Below are 20,646 nucleotides of genomic sequence, written 5' to 3'. Positions count from 1 at the left end.
CTCTCTCCTCACACCAAAAAAAAACTAAAAATGATGAAAATAAAGTTTGATATCAAAATTAATTTTTTAAAAATTAAAAGGACATGTCAACTAATAGATTAAAAAGATGAGATGTTACAATGTACTTTTCAAATAAATTCTAAAGAACCATTTATGTTACTTGAATTTTTTATTTTAGTCCTCTTTGTTTCTATTCAATCTTTCTTTCAAGAAAAACACTTAGGCTCCGTTTATTTGCTGGAAAGTAGTTTCCTTTTGGAAAGTGAATTCTGGGGAAAGTGAATTTCGAGAAAGTATTTTCCGATGTTTGGTAGTGTAATGGAAAATGAGTTGGAAACCACTTTCTATTATTTGGTTATGTCATGAAAAATGAGCTGGAAAATAACTTATTAATATTTTATTTTTCTCAAGTTTATTAAAATAATGATGAACAAATCTTACAAATTAAAAGGTTGAATGAGAATGAAATTAAAATATATATATATATAATTTTATAAATTATCTCAAATAAAATAAATAATAATCAAAATAATAGAGATCAAATCTAAAAATTTAAAAAAAAAATGAAAGATGAAGAAATTAAAATAATAATAATCAACATTTCATAAATTATTTCAAATAAAATAAGTAACAATCAAAAGAATGAGGACCAAATTTGATAGATAAAAAATTTTAATAAAAATATAATAAGAAAAAAGCAAATAGCAATTATAAAAATAAGAACCAAAGTTAATATAAAAATAAAATTTTAAAAGATGAAATTAAAAAAGAAATATTCAAAACAAAATATATATAGCAATCAAAAGTTTGAGGATCAAATTTGATATAATCAGCAAATAATGACATTTCTAAATTTTTCACAACTTCCGGAAAAGTGTTTTCCCCCTAAATTTTTCAGGAAAACACTTTCTTGAAAAACAAGCCAAATTTTTCTTTTATTGGAAAGTGTTTTCCATTAACCAACTTTCCTACTGACAAACAAACACAAGAAAGTTTGGAAAGTGATTTTCCAGAAACCACTTTCCAGAAAACAAACACAGCTAAAAAGAAAATATTTTCTTGAAAACCAAGTCAAATTTTTCTTTGACTAAAATTGACTGAAAAATATTTTTCGTTGACTAGAAAGTGTTTTCTGTTGACTAAAAAGTGTTTTTTGTTAACTAACTTTCCTAATAACAAATAAATATAGGAAAATTTGGAAAATATTTTTCTAGAAATTATTTTCCAGAAACAATTATGGTCTTAATTAGATGTTTAAAAAGACTCAATTATACATAGAAAAAGTTTGAAAATTAAAATAAAATTTTATTAAAAAAAAGTATTACAGTCCATTATCTGTGAGAGGATGAACAAGAGCCATACAGTTTCTATTATTGGAATTTGTATTGATTGTTTGCTTTCTGGAGGCATCTGATTCAATGAGAAGAGGACTCTTATGATAGCTGACAGGTTAGTAGGGCATACCGTTGTTTTTTTTTGGCTATTTTACGACCCCATTATTCACGTGAAGCGGAAGAACTGTCAGGAAAATAAAATAAAATAAATAAAGAAAGAAGAAGAAAGAAACAGCATGAAAAGAGGTCTCATCATTTATTATTATTTATTATTATAGACACGATGCTACGGTATACCATTATTAGTTGTAAAATCACAAAAGATATGTAGTGGGTTCTCAAAAAATTAGTTGTGGTGTATATATATGTATTAGCTTATGTGTATTTTAATTAATTTTATGAATTTTAAAAGTAATGATTATATAAATTAAAATTTGACTAGTTAAGTTTTACTATAATTAATATATATATATATATATATATATAGAAAAATCACCTGTCGGTTTCAGAATGAAAATGACTACTTTATCTTTTTTAAAAACAAAGTTTGCTACCTTATGGTCCTTATCCCTTGCCGCACAAACCGATGATTTTTTTCTTTTTTCTTTTTAATTTCTTCCAACGCGTCGTTTTCCTTCCCATCAACCATAATGAATGGGCAGGCATCCACGTGATTTAAACTTTCTTGGGAATATCATGGTATATTATTTTCTTATTATCAAGCAAAAAAAAAAAACTCAAAATCAATTCTAGGATAATGTTGAATTATTATGAATACAAACGAGATATATCTCCGCGCGCTGTCATGGGTTTATAAAATAAATATACTTGATAATGTTATAATTGTGAATCAATGCTAGATAAGTAATAGAAATTAAAGGTATGATAGAGCAAATATTTCATGACGGGAAAAAAAGTTATGTTGGTGATCAAAAACTCAGAGACTAAACAAAATGATTTGTAGATATCTATAGTGTTTTGTGAAGAAAAATACACTACTTTCGCTACATGATTTAGCTTTATAGTTAATAAAAAAAAAATTACAAATCTAAATTTTCTACCAACTTAATATTAAAAAAAACAATAAAGATAATTTTGGAAGGAAAAAAAACCCATGACAAAAAACATTGTAGCAATTCACAATGTTCTGTAAGGAAAACTATAGCGCTTTTCCTAATAAAATAAAATAAAAAACCATTTAGAGAAATATTGTAGCAATCCACAGTGTTTTGTAAGAAAAATTATAATGTTTTCCTCGTATGATTTAGCTTTATTGTAATTATAATTTTTAACCAACTCAATATTAAAAAAAAAATCGACAAAGATAATTTTGAAAAAATAAAAAAAAAATCACATGGGAAAACACTGCAACAATTCATAGTGTTTTAAAGAAAAAAAAATATAAAGCTAAATTCTTAATCAGCTCAATATTAAAAAAAAAAATCGACAGAGACAATTTTAGAAAAAAAAAAAACAAAACAAAACAAAGACCAAAAAAAGGGGAAGATATAATGTTGGAAACACTGTAGTAATTCACAGTGTTTTGTGATGAAAGCTACAGTACTTCCCTACATGATTTAGCCTTATTTGTAATGACTTATAATTGTAATTCACAAACAACTCAATATTAAAAAAAATTAAAAAAGATAATTTGAAAAAAATTATAACAAAAAAAAACCATGTGGAGAGACACTGTAGCAATCCACAATGTTTTATAAGCAAAGCTACAATGCTTTCCCCACATGATTAAGCTTTATTACAAAGTTAAATTCTAACCAACTCAATATTAAAAAAAAAAATGGACGAAGATAATTTTGGAAAAAAAATATTACAAAAAAAGAAAACACAAAAGAAACTGGAAAAAAAACCATATGAGAAAAAATTGTATTAATCCATAGTGTTTTGTGAGGAAAAACTTGTAATTAAAATTCTTAACCAGCTAAATATTTAAAAAATAAAATTGACAAAGATAATTTTAGGGAAAAACATAACAAAAACAGAAAAAAAAAAACCATGTGAGAAAAAAAATTGTAGCAATCAACAGTAATTTTCAAGGAAATTTACAGTGATTTCCTCACATATTATAACTGTAATTTTTAACCAGCTCCATATTAAAAAATAAAATAAAAAAAGATAATTTCGGAGAGAAAAAAAAACCATGCGGATAAACATTGTAGAAATCAACAATTTTTTAAAGAAAAAAATTACAAAACTAAACTCTCAATCAGCTCAATATTAAAAAAAAAATGACAAATATAATTTAGAAAAATAAAGAAATAAAATAGAAAAAATATGTGGAAAAACATCGCATCACTCCACAGTATTTTAAAGAAAAAAAATTAGAAAGCGAAAATTTTAACCAAGTCAATATTTAAAAAGTAAAATCAACAAAAATAATTTTGGGAAAAAATTAATAAAAAAGAAAAAAAAAAAAAATAGGAAAGTTGAAAAAAAAAAAGTAAATTTGAAAAAAAAAAGAAGAAAAAGAAACGAAAAAAAAAGGACAAGTTAGAAAAAAAAAAAAAAAAAAAAAAAGAGGAGGAAAGCACTGTGGATTACTTTTGTAATACACAGTGCTTTATGTGTGGGGGAATCACTCGCACCATTTAGGTCATGTTTGTTTCCCGGAAAGTAGTTTTTGGGAAACTATTTTCCAAACTTTCCTGTGTTTGTCATTAGAAAAGTTGGTCAACGGAAAACATTTTCCGGTCAACGGAAAATATTTTCCGGTCAATTTCAGTAAAAAAAAATTTGACTTGATTTTCAGAAAAGTGTTTTCTCTTTAGCTGTGTTTGTTTTCTGGAAAATGGTTTCCGGAAAATCACTTTCCAAACTTTCTTGTGTTTGTTTGCCAATAGAAAAGTTAGTCAATGGAAAACACTTTCCAGTAAAAGGAAAATTTGACACTTTCCTGAAAAATTTGAGGGGAAAACACTTTCTGAAAGTTGTGAAAAATTTAGAAATGTCATTATTTTCTGATTATATCAAATTTAATCCTCAAATTTTTTATTGCTATATATATTTTGTTTTGAATATTTATTTTTCAATTTCATCTCTTAAAATTTTATTTTTATATTAACTTTGGTCCTTATTTTTTATAATTGCTATTTGCTTTTTCCTTATCATACTTTTATTGAAATTTTTTATCTATCAAATTTGGTCCTCATTCTTTTGATTGTTACTTATTTTATTTGAAATAATTTATGAAATGTTGATTATTATTATTTTAATTTCTTCATCTTTTATTTTTTTTAATTTTTTAGATTTGATCTCTATTATTTTGATTATTATTTATTTTATTTGAGATAATTTATGAAATTGTTTTTTTCAATTTCATTCTCATTCAACTTTTTAATTTGTAAGATTTGTTCGTCATTATTTTAATAAACTTAAGAAAAATAAAATATTAATAAGTCATTTTCCAGCTTATTTTCCATGACATAACCAAACACTGGAAAGTGTTTTCCAACTCATTTTCCATTACACTACCAAACATCGGAAAATACTTTTTTCGGAATTCACTTTCCTGGAATTTACTTTCCCCGGAATTCACTTTCCAAAAAGAAACTACTTTCCAGCAAACAAACGGAGCCTAAAAGTATTGTATAATGGGTGTTTATCATTTTTTTATTATTATTATTAACATAGATGTTTAAGTTAGTTTACGCGTATCTTGACTAATTTTAATGGTCCTAAATTATTGACTATATAAGTCTCTAGTGATTATCATATTAGTAACAACATGCCTCAAATTTGAAACCACGTATAAAGCAAACCCTTTAATCCCAAACTCTTATCATTAAACCACCTATTAGATGATTAGTATTTATTATTTTAATTACTCTTATAATTGATATTTACATTAATGATGCCGTAATAGCCAAAATCAATTATTTCTTGTTTTAATAAACCTCGAATTCCAAGAGATAATCTTATTGGCAAAAATAAAAGTTTATTTTCCCTATTAATTTTATAAAAAATAATAATTTTATATAAATAATGCATAACATTTCAGTTGACATGTAACGATCCAGGCATACATATAACCACCTAAAAAAATCTTTGGCTAATAAGTTTATAAAGATCATGAAATCTTTTATTTTTTTTCTCTCTTGCCTTAACACTTTAGCGCTCACTCTGTGCTAAATTTCTCTAAAATTACAAAGTTTTATGCAATACTATACCTTTAAAATTATATCTCGTTAATGCAAAAAAAAAAAAATGTCTTTACAATATATCCTATTTTCTTATATTTTCATATTCAATTATCGAGTGACGTGATTTTAATATCAATTGATTCTCATATATTTTCTGTATGGATTTTCTTTGAATGCGTTGTGTTGTGACTTATTTTATTGTATATTGCCTAGCCTATGTCCCTCTACGTGGAGAATACTTTATTTTATTTAATTAAAATTAATAAATATATTCTTTATTTAATTTTTCATTGTATATTGCCTAGTCTTGGTATTTGTGATTCACGGCGGGCCAAACTATATATATATATATAAAAGAAAATTGAGAAACACTGATCAAGAACATGTTAGCATCAGGGAACTGGGACCGTCACCTTTTTGTTTTTTGTTTTTTTATTTAAAAAAAAAACATTATCTATTTATTAATGGGACCGACCGACTTTCAAGAGGAAAGGGTTAAAACTGAAAAAAAAAAAAAAAAAGATTATCAAGCATTTGATAAAATCATATAAATGATGAAATTAAAAATAAATAAATTTTTATATTATAAAAATATTAAAAATAAGGATTTAATATTAATATAAAATACTCACAACAAATAGCTCAAGGTTGTAATTGTTAGGAGAGAAGAGATAAAGAAAAATAAATAAAAGCAACACTAATAAAAATATATCAAATCACAATATCAATATACTTCACACCAATAAAAATACGACACAACAACGTTTCCAGAAGGGTATTTATGGATGCTGGGAGGCACCTCTGCCTTCCCTTCGGGTGATGTAGATACGTGTCCATCTTTTTCTTATTTAGCCATGTAAGAAATTGTTCTCGGGCTTATTTTATAATTACAAAAAACCTATTATGAAAAAAACAAAAACGTCCCTTGATCTTAGGCTTAAACAATTTGGTTTTAAGGATATTTTTGTTGTTATACTATGCATTTTAATTATTTATTAATTTTAATATTTGATCAAATATAAAAAAAATAAAAACACTCCTTAATACAATGTTTAAATTATTTGCTTCTAATAATATTCTGGACATTTTACTGTTTAAAATAAAAAATATTTATTTATACCCATTTTATTTGAAAATAATAAATGATCTTTATAGAAAAACTTAAATACTCTCGGTGTTAATTTTTTTTAAAAGAGAAGCAAGAATATCATTATATTTTCCCAGCAAACATTGTTTTTTAGTGTAGAGCTCCAATCATTTCTCAAGATATTTTACCTCTTTTTAATGCTAGATGATATATATATATATATATATAAGAAAATTGAGAAATACAGATCAAGAACATGTTAGCATCAGGGAACTGGGATCGTCGCCTTTTTCTTTTTCTTTTTATTTTTTTTAAAAAAAAAACATTATCTATTTATTAATGGGACCGACCGACTTTAAAAAGGAAAGGGTTAAAACTGGAAAAACAAAAAAAAAGTGAAGAAGCATTTTATAAAATCAAATAAGACGATGAAATTAAAAATAAATAATTTTTTACATTATAAAAATATTAAAAATTAAAAGAATAAGAATTTAATATTAATATAAAATACTGACAACGAAGAGCTCAAGGTTGTTGTCATAATCCAATTTTTGATCATTTTATTTTAATAATTATTATTATTTTATTTACTGAAAAGGATAAAAAAATAATGAAAAAAATAATGATGATGAAAAAAACAAGTAAAATGAAATAAATGAAGAATGAATTAAAATTTAGGTTAAAGGCAATATGATTGGAAGTTTTGGAGTCTAATTAAACTTTGGAATTAATCTAATTAAGCTTGGAATTAATTTAATTAATCCAATTAAGGGTTTAATTGGAGAATTGATAAGTTTTGAGACTTAATTGGACTTGGATTTAATTAAATTAATAAAATCAGGGACTTAATTGAAAAATTATCAAAGTATAGGACTAATTCTTGTCAAATTTGAAAGAAATTAAAACCCAAGGACTAATTTGTAAATGGCATTGAGATGCAGGGGTTCAATTACAATTTACCCAAAGACTAGACTGCAAAAATGCAAAACGTCAAGGATCAAAACACAAAACATCAAAAACAGTGCCGTTTCTCAGCACTGTTCATCTTATTCAACGCTTCAGCTGCCCGCCGCCACCATTACTCCTGCAATAACAGTCAATTGATTACTTGGTAATGGTGGAATTCTGTGGCTATAAAGCCGGAGAAAACAAAGAACGCGGGGGGAGGGAAAAGCGATGAACGGGAGAAAAAAGGGAAAAAACTGGGGCAGAACCGAGGATAGGAAGAAGAAACTAAAAAAAAAAAAACAGAGAGAAACCAAAGGGAGCTCACGTTCATTCGGCAGAACATCATGCTTTTATTACCATCTCCTTTGTCCTGAGTAGGGGCAAAAACCGAGGGGATTAGTGAAGAGATAAAAAGGGCAAACTTCGGTTCCCCTGTTTCTGCTCAAAGAAACAGAGGCCGTCCTCCGGCTTTATAAAAGCCAGAGAAGGCCACAAAAGAGGGAGGACATAACCAAGAGCAGAGAGAACCTGAAGAAAAACCAGGGGAAGGAGACTAGACAGAGAAAGAAAAAACAGATACATGGAGAGAGAGGGAGAGAATTCTGAGAGCAGAAGAAGGCAAGAGATAAAGAGAAAGAAGGGAGAGAACGTTGCCCGGTCAGCCCTCCATCACCGTCATCCTCATCCCCCAGTGCAGCGCCAGCGTTAGAAGGGAGAGAAAGTCACCCGGCCTGTTGTTACTCAATTTCGGACCCCCACGTGCTGGAGATGGTGTATACCTCTTTTGAATATAGTATAGGAGTTTAGCTCATGTTCGCCAGAAAATTTACAAAAGCATAAAAAATAAATATTTTTTTTTCGAAAGCTTTGTTTGAGCTGTTTTCTGTTTTTGTTTTTATCCTTCCCCTTTGCTACCAAAATCATCAGGTTTTCTTAGGTTGATCATAAGTCTTCATAATGCTAAATTCGTTCCTTTTTTATCTGGTCTTTAAGGTTGAATAAATCCCTCAGAATTTGCACTAAAAAAATGGTTCTGCTGCTGTGGTAATTTTTTGTTCCAACTTAAGCTCTGATTCTGACTCGGTTTCGTACGATATCTGACCATCCTAGGTATATTTTGTCACTCATGACATGTTGAAAAATTAACGTACACCTTTATTAGGTCCTAGGGATAATTGTTCTTAGGGCAGATTCTCAGTCAGATTTAGATGCTCAGCATTGTCAGATTAAGAAACTTTTTGACCAACTAGATTACTGCCAGTTGTTGTTTAGTAAAAAGATTTTATCTCACTTCGACTCCTTCATCAAAGTTATAGTCCTAGATGCGTAGATGAATTTGAGCTTTTGAATCACTTGATTCCGATATCAGAGGCTCAAGATGTTCCTGTTTGAATATCTAACATGAAGACAGAGAATTCTGCCGCGAGAAGGATATTGACCCGAGTCTGCACTAAAAAAACTCTATTTTTGGCCTAGTTTTTGTGATTTTTGTTCTTAGTTCATACTCTCAGTCATATCAGAATTCTCGGTATTCGTCAATTTTTGAGTTTAGACCTGGAGATCCCTTTTGACCAACCAAATTACTGCTAGATTCTGTTATGTAAAAAGATTTTATCTGACTTCGACTCCTTCATCAAAGTTGTAGTCCTAGACACGTAGAATAATTTTGGCTTTTGAATCACTTGATTCCGATATCAGAACCTCAAGATATTCCCATTTGAATATCTAACGTGAAGGCAGAAAATTCTGCCGCGGGAAGGATATAGCCCAAGTTCACGGGGCTGATTCGAAGGATATTTTTTTTTACCAAAGACTGAATCAAAAATTGTTAAAATAAAGGATTGAATTAAAGAAGGATATTGAAAGTTGGAGAGAGGGCTGGATCATCATAAATGACAGGATTTTTTCCACACCGAATAAGGAAAATGAGACTTTGTAGCTGCACCCTCCATCTGATTTCTTTCCTTTTTTTCGCTGCAAATTCCTGTTGTTTTTCCTTTATCATCATGCCTTAATTTTGGAGCTGCAACCATGTTTTTTCTTGCCTCATTTCAAAGGAAGCAGCTGGCCCTATGGAAGAAAAGAAAATAGCCACACCCTCCTCTAAAACTGGAAAGAAATCAGACGTAAAACACCACCATAAAATCAAAATATTGCAACTTCCTTTTGTGTTTTTTTACTACAAATCAGTAGGGATTTAAGTCCTAGGATTAATGCATTGAATCCTTCCTAAATGGAGACATATTTAGACTATATATAAGCCCCTCTAATGACCTAACGGGGGTAGCAAAAAGAGAGCAGAAAAATAAGAGAAAAACATAGAGAAAAAAGAAAAAAAAAACATAGCAAAAGAGAGAGAAGGAAAACACAAGAGAGGCAGGTGACGGGGAAACCAGTCTTTTACCAACACACAGATGAAATATTTCGTCCGCTTCAGCATCTTTATTTTCGTCCATCATTTACCAGCATCTAAGGAGGCACGCATGAGCTATGTCTTTCGGCCTTGGTTTCTATTTTCTGCAAACAGGAGCTGCAGTTTTTTTTGAAGGAAAACGTAAGAGAGGCAGGCAACGGGGAAACCAGTTATTTACCAACACATAGATGAAATATTTTGTCCGTTTCAACATCTCTATTTTTGTCTGTCATTTTCCAGTAACTAAGGAGGAATATGCGAGCTGTCTTTCGGTCTTTGGATTTTTTATTTTCTGCAAACAGGAGCTGCAGGTATAAGCCTCAATCTCTCCTCCTTTTTTATTTTTATAGTAGGCATTCGATTGTAAAGCTGTTTCTTCCCTCTGAATAATTGGTTTCTGTTTTAGAAAAACCAACACTGGCCTATTATTTCTTTCATGGTAGTTCAACTATTGTCCATGTAAAAAGGGTTTGTCTTTCATGTTTAGGAACTTTTACATTTAGGGACTTTCCTTTTGTTTTCCTTACACCCGCTAGAGAAGAAATCAGCCGGCTTTAGTTTGCTTTTAATGATTGCTCCCAACTTTATTTTGTTCTTGCTGTTTGCGCATTGATTTGGCTTTGATTTTTTTTTTTTTTACTTTAAGCTTATTATAAATCTTAGAATATATATGACGGCTTTCAGCTTTTTATTGCGATTTTTCTTTTGTGTTTAATTGCGTTGCTTATGTTTTCGATAAAACAAATTTTAAAAAGTTTTCTTGCGTGTTGCATACGGCCAATACCGTATGTTTCAAGTGTCTTTTTTTATATATACAAAAAATATTGGAAGTTTTTTTGAAAAATGTGTTTTCGCATGGATTTCTTAAACACAACAAAAATTGTTTTTTTTTTCCTTGCATTTTTGGATTTTACAACATGTTTGTGAAACTCCAAAGGGTATTGGTCAATATTCAAAAAAATATAAAAATCTTATTTTGGGTAGGGGGAATTCATCTATTATTCACCGCTAATGTTTGGATAAAGAAATCGTTAAAGGACGAATATCCAAAATATTATTGGGAGTAATAAATCCGCACACATTCTTGAAAGAAACCTTGATTATAATCAAGGACATTTTAAAATGTTTTTTTTACTCCACGGTTTACGAGCCGTGAAAGTATAAAATACTAAAAAAAAATAGGTTTTTTTAGTGCCCTAGATTTCTAAAAATTTTTTTCGTCCCTCCTCCTTGCGATTTACGAGTCACAAACTTTTAAAATATTAAGGGAAAAATGAGCTTTTGAAGCACATGGAATCTCCTTGGATTTCTATCTTAATAAATTTTATTTGAATCAAACCTAGAAAAACTTATGGGATTAGAAAACACCAACACCATAGCAATTATAGAGCAAACCAAACACCAAGCAGCTTACCTTAGGTAGGGCGTACTAGGGGTGCTAATACCTTCCCTTTACACAACCAGTCCCTTGCCTTAGAATCTCTGAAAGACTAGTTAGGGTTCCTAGTGACCAAAATACTAGGTGACGACTCCTTTACACACACAAAAAAACATGAAATTCAAACATGAAATCCTTAAGGTGTATGCTTCATAATATCTTTTGCATCAAAACAAGTCTAACCCCAATGCATTTTAAATTGCAGGACTTGTGAACGAAATGGCCATCATCACTAAATCTTCCATCATAGAGTATGGGAAAAATTTTGAACTATCACAATTGACTAAAGGAGACTGCCTTAGAAGTGATGCTAAGAAGATGTCACCAATCAAGAACCTGAATTGCATTATGAATGAGGTGAACAAGTTAACGACTCATTTTTAGAATGTAGATAAAGATGCGTTTTTTAGGAAATACGGATGTTTGGTGGAAATTACAAGGGTAGAATTTTTAAGCCCAGCTGTGCGAGCTTTAGTTCATTTTTGGGATTCAGAATACCGATGTTTTTCTTTTGGAAGCATAGACCTATGTCCCACGGTTGAGGAATATGGATTGTTGACCGAGTTTCCAAACAACCTGTATCAGATTTATTTGTCTTTGAGATCTGACAAGATCATCCATGAACTGTCAAAACTGCTCAGAATCTCCAAATTGGAAAAGTTTTTGGAAAAGAATGGTACCGGTTTGAAATGGAGGATGCTAGAAATTAAATTGGAAAAGAAGTCAGGATTAGAAAAAGAGAGATTGATTGCTTTGGGTATATTTGGCCTTGTGTTGTTCCCAAGCCAGACTAGTGTAGTGAATTTGGAGGCCGCTGCTACTTATATAGAGTATGAGAATACACAAATCAATCCAGTGGCTGCTATTTTAGATGAAACGATTTTGACACTTAATCATTGTAGGAGGATCGGAAAATGAGCAATGAGATGTTGCACGCAATTGTTGTATATTTGGATGGTTAGCCATATCGAAACAAAAAAGCCTGTCTTCAATAATTTTTGGTGGTTCACCCAAAGACCCCTGAAGTTAGTAGAAGAAGAAGAATGGGGAGATCTAGACAACCAAGGTTGGGTTGACAAATTAGAAGGTTTGCCTAATAATGATTTTAAGTGGAGAGCCCTATGGGTAACGACAGTGAAGGTCCTAATAAGTTGTGGACAAAGACGTTGGGTACCATTAGTAGGGATTACAGGTTATGTGAGTTATGCCCCTGCCTTAATGTTAAGGCAACTTAGGGGCATGCAGTTTGTTCCGAGGACTATGGGAATTGTTCAATTCTTTGGTTTGTTCAAAGATCCCATTGCAGAAGAGGTTTTGGAGATTATCAAACAAGATTGGAAGCATCTGGTTTTGGTTGAGATAGAAGGTTTAAAAGATCCAAGTGCAAGCGAAGGATATGCAAAATGGAGAGACTTAGTTGCTTCAGCCATGCCTTGTGTAGGAGCCAAATCTTCTTAAGATGTAGAAGAGCCTATTAAGAGAAAAAGGGTTAACAATGAAGATAAGTTGAGAAGGCAAGTGGAAAAACTTCGAATAGAGTTGAGCAAAAGCAGAAAAGACAAGGCAATGCTGGAAGAAATGATGCTAAAAGAGGATAAAAGGAGAGCATTTCTAGATGAGCAAATATAGTCTAGAGATGCAAAAATAACAAAGCTTGAGTTAAAGCTAGGTGAGGAGAAGATTGCTAGGAAAGAAAGTGAGAAGGAGCTAGTTGGAATGAGTTTGGATTGGATGCAAGGTTGCTCTAAACTTGAAGCAATGAAGATTAACTTTAACGATTGCCAAGGAAGTGCAAAATATTACCAAGAAAAATTTGCACAAGTGCAGTTCGAACTGATGGATAGGATTGGGAAGTATGAAGATTTGAACAAGAAATATATGGAGTTAGAAAGTTGTTCGATGGGGATTGCAAAAGAAAGTAAAAGGAGAGGTTTCGAGGATGTTGAAGCAGAGTTAACAGTTAAGAAGAATGAGATAAAAGTTATGAGGATAAAACTTGACAAAGAGCGTGAAAAGGTGAAGTATTTAGACGAGAAGCTAGTAGCAATGGAAAAACACAAGGATCAAATTGACACCAACAACACTGCTTTTAACAAAACCAATATGTTGCTCATAGAAAAGATGAGCAAGACAGATGAGCAAAAGGATGAAGCTGTTGCACATGCTCGAATTATTAGAATCAATGCGCGAAATGTAGGAGGAGACATCATTCGCTATCGTCGAAGCCTAGTTGAAACCGATGCCTTTCTAGGGAAGATTGAGAACCGCGACTTTGCCTTCTTACCTTTGGCTAAAGAGTTTATGGAGGAAAGGGATTAACATGTTGTATTTCTTTTTATTTCTAAATGTAATAAACTTATCAAGCATTAATGAAAAGGGCGTTGACCCATCTTCTTATGCAAAATCTGTCTCTTGGTGAATATGATTCAAGCAAACAACTCAAAAGGCAGAACTCCTATCAAAGCAATGTGACAAGAGAAACTATGTTTATAATGTGGTGGCTATTATTCGTTCACAAGAAGGCTGCATCCATACCCAATGAACAAAGCATTTTTATCACAATCATGCATTTTTCTCATACATCTAACCAGTATGTTAGAGCAAATGTTAAGAGCCAGAGATAGAGAGAGAACGTCTACTCAACCTGATGAAGCACCAGCAGCAGCTCAAATTCCTATCGCACCTATAAACGTGGGGGCAAATACACCAAATAAGCAGCATCCTAATCCCACTCGACCTATCCAAATCCCTATTACAATGGATTTAACAAATGAGGATTCACGTGACGTCAAATTCTCTAATCATGAAGGGTATGATAAGTGGACTGCACTAGAAGAAAGGCTAAGGGCAGTTGAAGGAAATGATTTATTTAATCCAATTAGGGCCGCTGAAGTATGTTTGGTGCCTAACATCGTAATTCCAAATAAGTTCAGAGTGTCGGAGTTTGTTAAGTATACCAGAATGGAATGTCTAAAGACCCATCTTCGTTCCTACTATAACAAGATGGCAGAAGTTATCCACGATGATAAATTGTTAATTTACTTTTTCAAAGATAGCCTGACAGGATCGGCCCTCAGCTAGTATATGAGGTTGGACAATGCTAGGATAGGGAAATGGACGGACATGACAGATGCTTTCTTAAAGCAATACAAGTTCAATCTTGAGATTGCTCCTGATAGGACCAATTTGATTACCATGGAGAAAGGAACTTAAGAGTTGGTGAGGGCTTATGCTCAAAGGTGGCGAGACCAAGCTATCAATGTACAACCTCCACTAATAGAAACGGAGATGGTGACATTGTTTGCCAATACTTTTAGGGCCCCATATTACGAACACCTTATGGGTAGCTCAGCCCAGCATTTCTATGATGCTGTGCGAATTGCTGAAAGGATTGAGCAAGGAATTCAAAGTGGGAGAATTGCAGAGCCTATAGAGAAAAAGGGTTTTTTGGGAAGAAAAAGGAAATTGAGGTGAATAACTTAGAAGGCAGGTACCAAGGGAAAGAAAAAAACTACAAAAACTACCAAACACCTACCTCCCAAATCACTAGCATTAGCTTTTCCAAACCCTCCATCCCAAAACAAATAAAATTCCCGACCAATAACCAAAACATTTACCAAATGAGGGATGACCGACATCCAGAAGAACAATTACCACCTTTGCCAATGACCCTAAAAGAGTCATATGCCAAATTGCTAAGTATTGGACGGATAACTCCCCTACCACTACCACCTATGCAACCACCTTTCGCTAACTGGTACAACCCCGAGTTGACTTGTGAATACCATGCTGGTAATACAGGTCATAGCATCGAAAACTGCATAGCTTTTAAGAAGAGGGTATCACAGCTTATCAAAATCAGATGGGTCACTTTTGAAGATTCGCCTAATGTGAATTCAAACCCTTTACCCAAACATGTTGTAGGTGGTAGTGGAGTGAATACTATGGAGGCTGGTAGCAAAGAGAAGGTGTTAAAAGTGACCATGGCAAGCCTGTATGAGATGTTGCTACAATCTGGACATTTGGAGAAACCATCAGAATATTACGTGAGGGAAAATGATTTTTGCCCATTCCATAAAAAGAAAAGGCATTACATTGATGAATGCATTGAGTTTCATCAAAAGGTTGCGAGAATGCTGACTTTAGGAGAGCTAAGGATTGAGGCTGCAAGAGATAATGAAGAGATCAAAATGATAGAGAATCAAGGGAAATGTAGAGTCCAATCAACAGCTAATGGGCTCTCAAAATTGGTATTAACTAAGCCCTCATATGAAAACAAAGTAGACTATGGAGTGATGCCTGGAGATTATGGTTATACCTCGAATATTGAAACTCCTTTGCCGCTGTTCCGAACTGAGATAAGTGGGCTAACTCGAAATGGTCGTTGTTTCACACCTGAAGAACTAGAGAAACAAAGAAAGGCTAAAGGCAAGGAGGTGTTGGACCTCGATAAAGAGTTTGAGGTGAATAAACCTGTGACTGAGGAAGAAACAAATGAGTTCCTGAAATTGATAAAGCATAGTGAGTACTGTATAGTGGATCAGTTGAAGAAGACCCCTGCCAAGATCTCCATCATGTCATTAATACTCAGCTCCGAGACGCATCGTAATGCTTTGCAAAAAGTACTGAATGAGGCCTACGTACCCCAAGATATTGAACAAAAGACTATGGAGCATCTAGTAGGGAGGATCCATACTACCAATTACTTATATTTCACGGAAGATGAACTTGACGCTAAAGGAACTAGACATAACAAGCCCTTATATGTCACGGTCCGATGCAAATATTGTCTCATCGGTAAGGTTCTCATCGATAACGGTTCGGCCCTTAATGTGTTACCAAGGCATATGCTGGATGAAATGCCGGTAGATCCCTCACACATGCAACCTAGTGTGATGACGGCTAGAGCGTACGATGGCTCACCAAGGCAAGTGATAGGGACAATTGAGGTCAAACTAGCTGTGGGTCCACAAGTCTTTCTAGTAACCCTTCAAGTGATGGATATCCCCCCTTCCTATAACATGTTGTTAGGAAGGTCATGGATACATTCCGCGGGAGCTGTCACCTCCTCGCTACATCAATGTTTGAAGTACATTGCCAATGGTGTCCTGGTTACTGTTAAGGCTGAGGAGACTATATCAATGGTAAGAAATGTGGCGGTTCCATTCATTGAAGCTGAAGATTGTAAGGATAGAAACCTTCATGCATTTGAGGTTGTGAATACTAAGTGGGTGCCCAAGAACAATGTGGTGAGGAAGCCAGAAATCTCGAAGGCCACCAAAATGGCCGCTAAAAGCTTTTTGAAACACGAGATTCCTTTCTCATATGACATTGAGAAAAGAAGGCTTGAATGGATGGATATAATCAAATTGAAAGCTGCAGAACAGAGGTTTAGGCTTGGATATAAGCCCAAGAAGGAGGATTACAAGCGAGCTGCTGGTGCAAGAAGGGAGAAAAGAATGGCTAGAATTGAAGGAAGGAAGCCTGAAGAAGAAAGCTTAGCCATCCCTCCAATCAGGATTTCGTTTCCAAAGGCCGCATATGTGATGCAACCTGATAAGGGACATGGAAACCTCCTTCAGAAGCTTTCTTTAATGAACATAAACACTCTGAAGGAAGATCAAGTCAAGGACCTTGCTGAGAAAATTGAATCCGAAAGAAGGGATGAAGAGCTGCCACAATTAACCATCCACACTTTGGAAGAAGTCACCATCAAGACTTTTGTTCGAAAACTAGCCGAAGGAGAGAAGTTCCAGAATTGGGAGACCCAAGAAGCTCCATTGGTTTTTAAAATGTAATCAACAATGATTGTTGGATTATAATTTTATCTATGTTGTTTGCCTTTTTTTTGTTTTTGTTTTTTGTTTTTATTCATTGACAATCGAGGCTCAAGATGTCAATTGGATTTTATTTTGTTTTTTAGCCAATCTTTTGCTTTTAATGAGATCATGCATTTTAAAAATTCATCTTGATATCTTACTATGTATTTACCCATCACTTTCCGCTTTCAGGAACCTGAAGAGGATCCACAAACAATACCTGCACTTTACATTGAGAATGAATGGCCAAACTTTAAAGAATACATAGTAGTTGTAGAAGATGAGGAATGGGAGGAGAAAAACATATGGGAATTCATAAAATTAATAGAACAGCACGAACAAGCTTGGAGGCCCGCTAAAAAGGAACTTGAAACCATAAATGTAGGCAATGAAGAAATCAAGCGAGAGCTGAAAATAGGGACTTTGATCACCCCTGGAGCGAAGGAAGAGTTGATTGCACTACTCCGAGATTACATAGATGTCTTTGCCTGGTCTTATGAGGATATGGCTGGTTTGGATACAGACATTGTAGTACATAGGATACCGCTGGTGGAAGGATGCAAGCCGATTAAGAAAAAGTTAAGGAGAACTCATCCAGAGATCTTAATCAAAGTAAAGGCAGAAATTGAAAAACAATGGAACGTTGGTTTTTTGGAAGTAGTCAAGTATCCACAATGGGTGTCAAACATAGTGGTGGTACCTAAAAAGGAAGGTAAAATCAGAGTTTGTGTGGACTTCAGGGACTTAAATCGGGCTAGCCCTAAAGATAATTTCCCTTTACCACACATAGTTATGTTAGTTGATAATACAGCACACAGCTCCATATATTCCTTCATGGATGGGTTTTCAAGCTATAATTAAATAAAAATGGCGCAAGAGGATAAGGAGAAGACAACCTTTGTAACACCATGGGGAACCTTTTGCTACAAAGTCATGCCATTTGGTTTAAAGAATATTGGGGCCACCTACCAAAGGGCTATGGTGACTTTGTTCCACGACATGATGCACAAAGAGATTGAAGTATAAGTGGATGACATGATTGCTAAATCTAAAGAGGGATAGAATCATGTCCAAATATTGAAGAAAATATTTGAAAGGCTAAGGAAATATAAGTTGAGGCTTAACCTAGCAAAGTGTTCATTCGGGGTGAAATCCGGTAAGTTGTTAGGATTTGTGGTGAGTGACAAAGGGATATAAGTGGATCCTGAAAAAGTAAAGACTATTCAATCTATGCCACCCCCTAAGACTAAGAAGGAGGTGAGAGGTTTCTTAAGAATGTTGAATTACATTGCTCGGTTTATATCCCAATTAACCACAACTTGTGACCCGATCTTTCGTTTGTTAAGGAAGAAGAACCCTGGAATATGGAATGAAGAGTGTGATGAGGCTTTTGAGAAAATCAAGCAGTACTTGCTAAATCCACCTCTGTTTGTTCCTCCTATACCATAAAGGCCATTGATATTGTACCTAACAGTAACCGAAATGGCAATGGGATGTGTGCTTGGGCAACATGATGAAACTGGAAGGAAGGAAAGGGCCATTTATTACCTAAGCAAGAAGTTCACGGAATGTGAGTCTAGGTATATTGTGATTGAGAAGCTATGTTGCGCACTAACATGGGCTACAAAGAGATTACGTTAGTATATGTTGTATCACACTACATGGTTAATTTCCAAATTAGACCCGTTGAGGTACATTTATGAAAAGCCCTATCTATCTAGCCGAATTGCAAGATGGCAAGTTCTATTGGTCGAGCATGACATAGTATATATGACAAGAAAAGCCATGAAAGGGAGTGTTATTGCCGATCACTTGGCTGACCATGCTATGGAAGATTATGAGTCGTTAAACTTTGACTTTCCCGATGAAGATGTGCTTGCAATCGAGGAAGAGAAATCAGATTGGTGGGTTATGTACTTTGATGGTGCTATAAATGTATGTGGTAACGGAGCTGGTGCAGTGATAATCTCTCTTGATAAGAAGCAGTATCTGGTTTCCATTAAGCTGCAGTTCGGGTGCACCAACAACACGGCTGAGTATAAAACTTGCATTCTTGGTTTAAAGGCTGCATTAGAGATGAACATTAGAAAGATAGATGTGTATGGAGACTCAATGCTGATCATTTTCCAAGTAAAATGAGAATGGCAAACCAAGGAAGAGAAGTTAAGGCCTTACCAAGAATACCTGTCTAAGCTGGCTAGAGAATTTGAGGAAATAGAGTTCACCCATCTGGGAAGGGAAGGAAACCAGTTTGCAGATGCTTTGGCCACACTAGCATCTATGGCCAAGATAGACTTTGGGCACAAGTACAGCCGGTACACATCAATATCAAAAATAACCCAACTCATTGCTGCTCAGTCGAAAAAGAAGTGGATGGAAACCCTTGGTACTATGATATCATGAATTTCATCCAAAACCAGGCATATCCCATGGGGGCATCCAAAATCGACAAGAAGACCTTGAGGAGGTTGGCAATGGATTTTTATCTTGATGGGGAGATTTTGTATAAAAAAATATCTGACGGGACTTTGTTGAGATGTTTGGATGAATTCGAGGCAAAAAGCACGTTACAGGAAGTCCATGAAGGGATTTGCTCAACCCATGCTAGTGGACATGTGATGGCTAGGAAGATACAAAGAGTCGGTTACTTCTAGATGACATTAGAGAAGGATTGCATCAACTATGTCCGAAAATGTCATAAGTGCCAAGTATACAGTGACAAAATCAATGCCCCTCCGACTCCTCTGTTTAACTTGACATCTCCATGGCCCTTCGTAATGTGGGGAATTGATGTGATTGGACCTGTAAACCCAAAAGCCAGCAATTGTCATAGGTTTATTCTCGTGGCTATTGACTACTTCACAAAATGGGTAGAAGCCGGGTCATTTGCTCAAGTGACGCAAAAAGTGGTGAAGAAATTTATTGAGAGAGATTTGATATGTCGGTATGGTCCATCAAAAAAGATTATAATTGATAATGCCCAGAATTTCAATGACAAGATGATTATAGAGCTCTGCACTAAATGGAAAATCAAGCATTCCAATTCTTCGCCATATAGACCAAAGATGAATGGTGCGGTAGAAGCTGTTAACAAGAATGCCAAAAAGATTATTTAGAAGATGGTAGTCACCTATAAGGATTGGCATGAGATGTTACCATTTGCCCTTCACGCATATCGCACCGCAGTTCGAACCTCAACAGGAGCCACCCCGTACATGTTGGTATACAAAATTCGGTGATGCCTTTAGAAGTGGAAATCCCATCATTGAGAGTGTTGTTAGACTCTAAGCTAGAAGAGGTAGAATGGGCAAAAGTTAGATATGAACAGCTGAATCTGATCAGTGAAAAGAGGATAGCCATAATCTATCATCATCAACTCTACCAAAGAAGGATGGCTTAAATCATATGACAAGAGGTTCGACCACGAGGATTCCACGAAGGAGATCTTGT

At 33.7% G+C, this 20,646-nt stretch overlaps 1 protein-coding gene across 1 annotated transcript; it reads left to right on the top strand.

Moving 5' to 3' along the window:
• The first annotated feature begins 13,213 nt into the window (after window positions 1–13,213).
• Window positions 13,214–19,815, top strand: LOC140954701 (uncharacterized). The gene is made up of 8 exons (XM_073405201.1): window positions 13,214–13,674; window positions 13,969–14,328; window positions 14,695–14,847; window positions 15,003–17,100; window positions 17,389–17,908; window positions 18,671–18,766; window positions 18,878–19,295; window positions 19,752–19,815. The coding sequence occupies exons 1-8, from the start codon at window positions 13,214–13,216 to the stop codon at window positions 19,813–19,815; spliced, it is 4,170 nt and encodes a 1,389-aa protein (XP_073261302.1).
• Window positions 19,816–20,646: the final 831 nt, after the last annotated feature.

The sequence above is a fragment of the Populus alba genome, chromosome 16 (assembly GCF_005239225.2).
Source record: "Populus alba chromosome 16, ASM523922v2, whole genome shotgun sequence".
Classification (NCBI taxonomy): Eukaryota; Viridiplantae; Streptophyta; class Magnoliopsida; order Malpighiales; family Salicaceae; genus Populus; species Populus alba.
The sequence above is the reverse complement of the archived record's forward strand: the minus strand, read 5'-3'. Positions and strand labels throughout refer to the sequence as shown.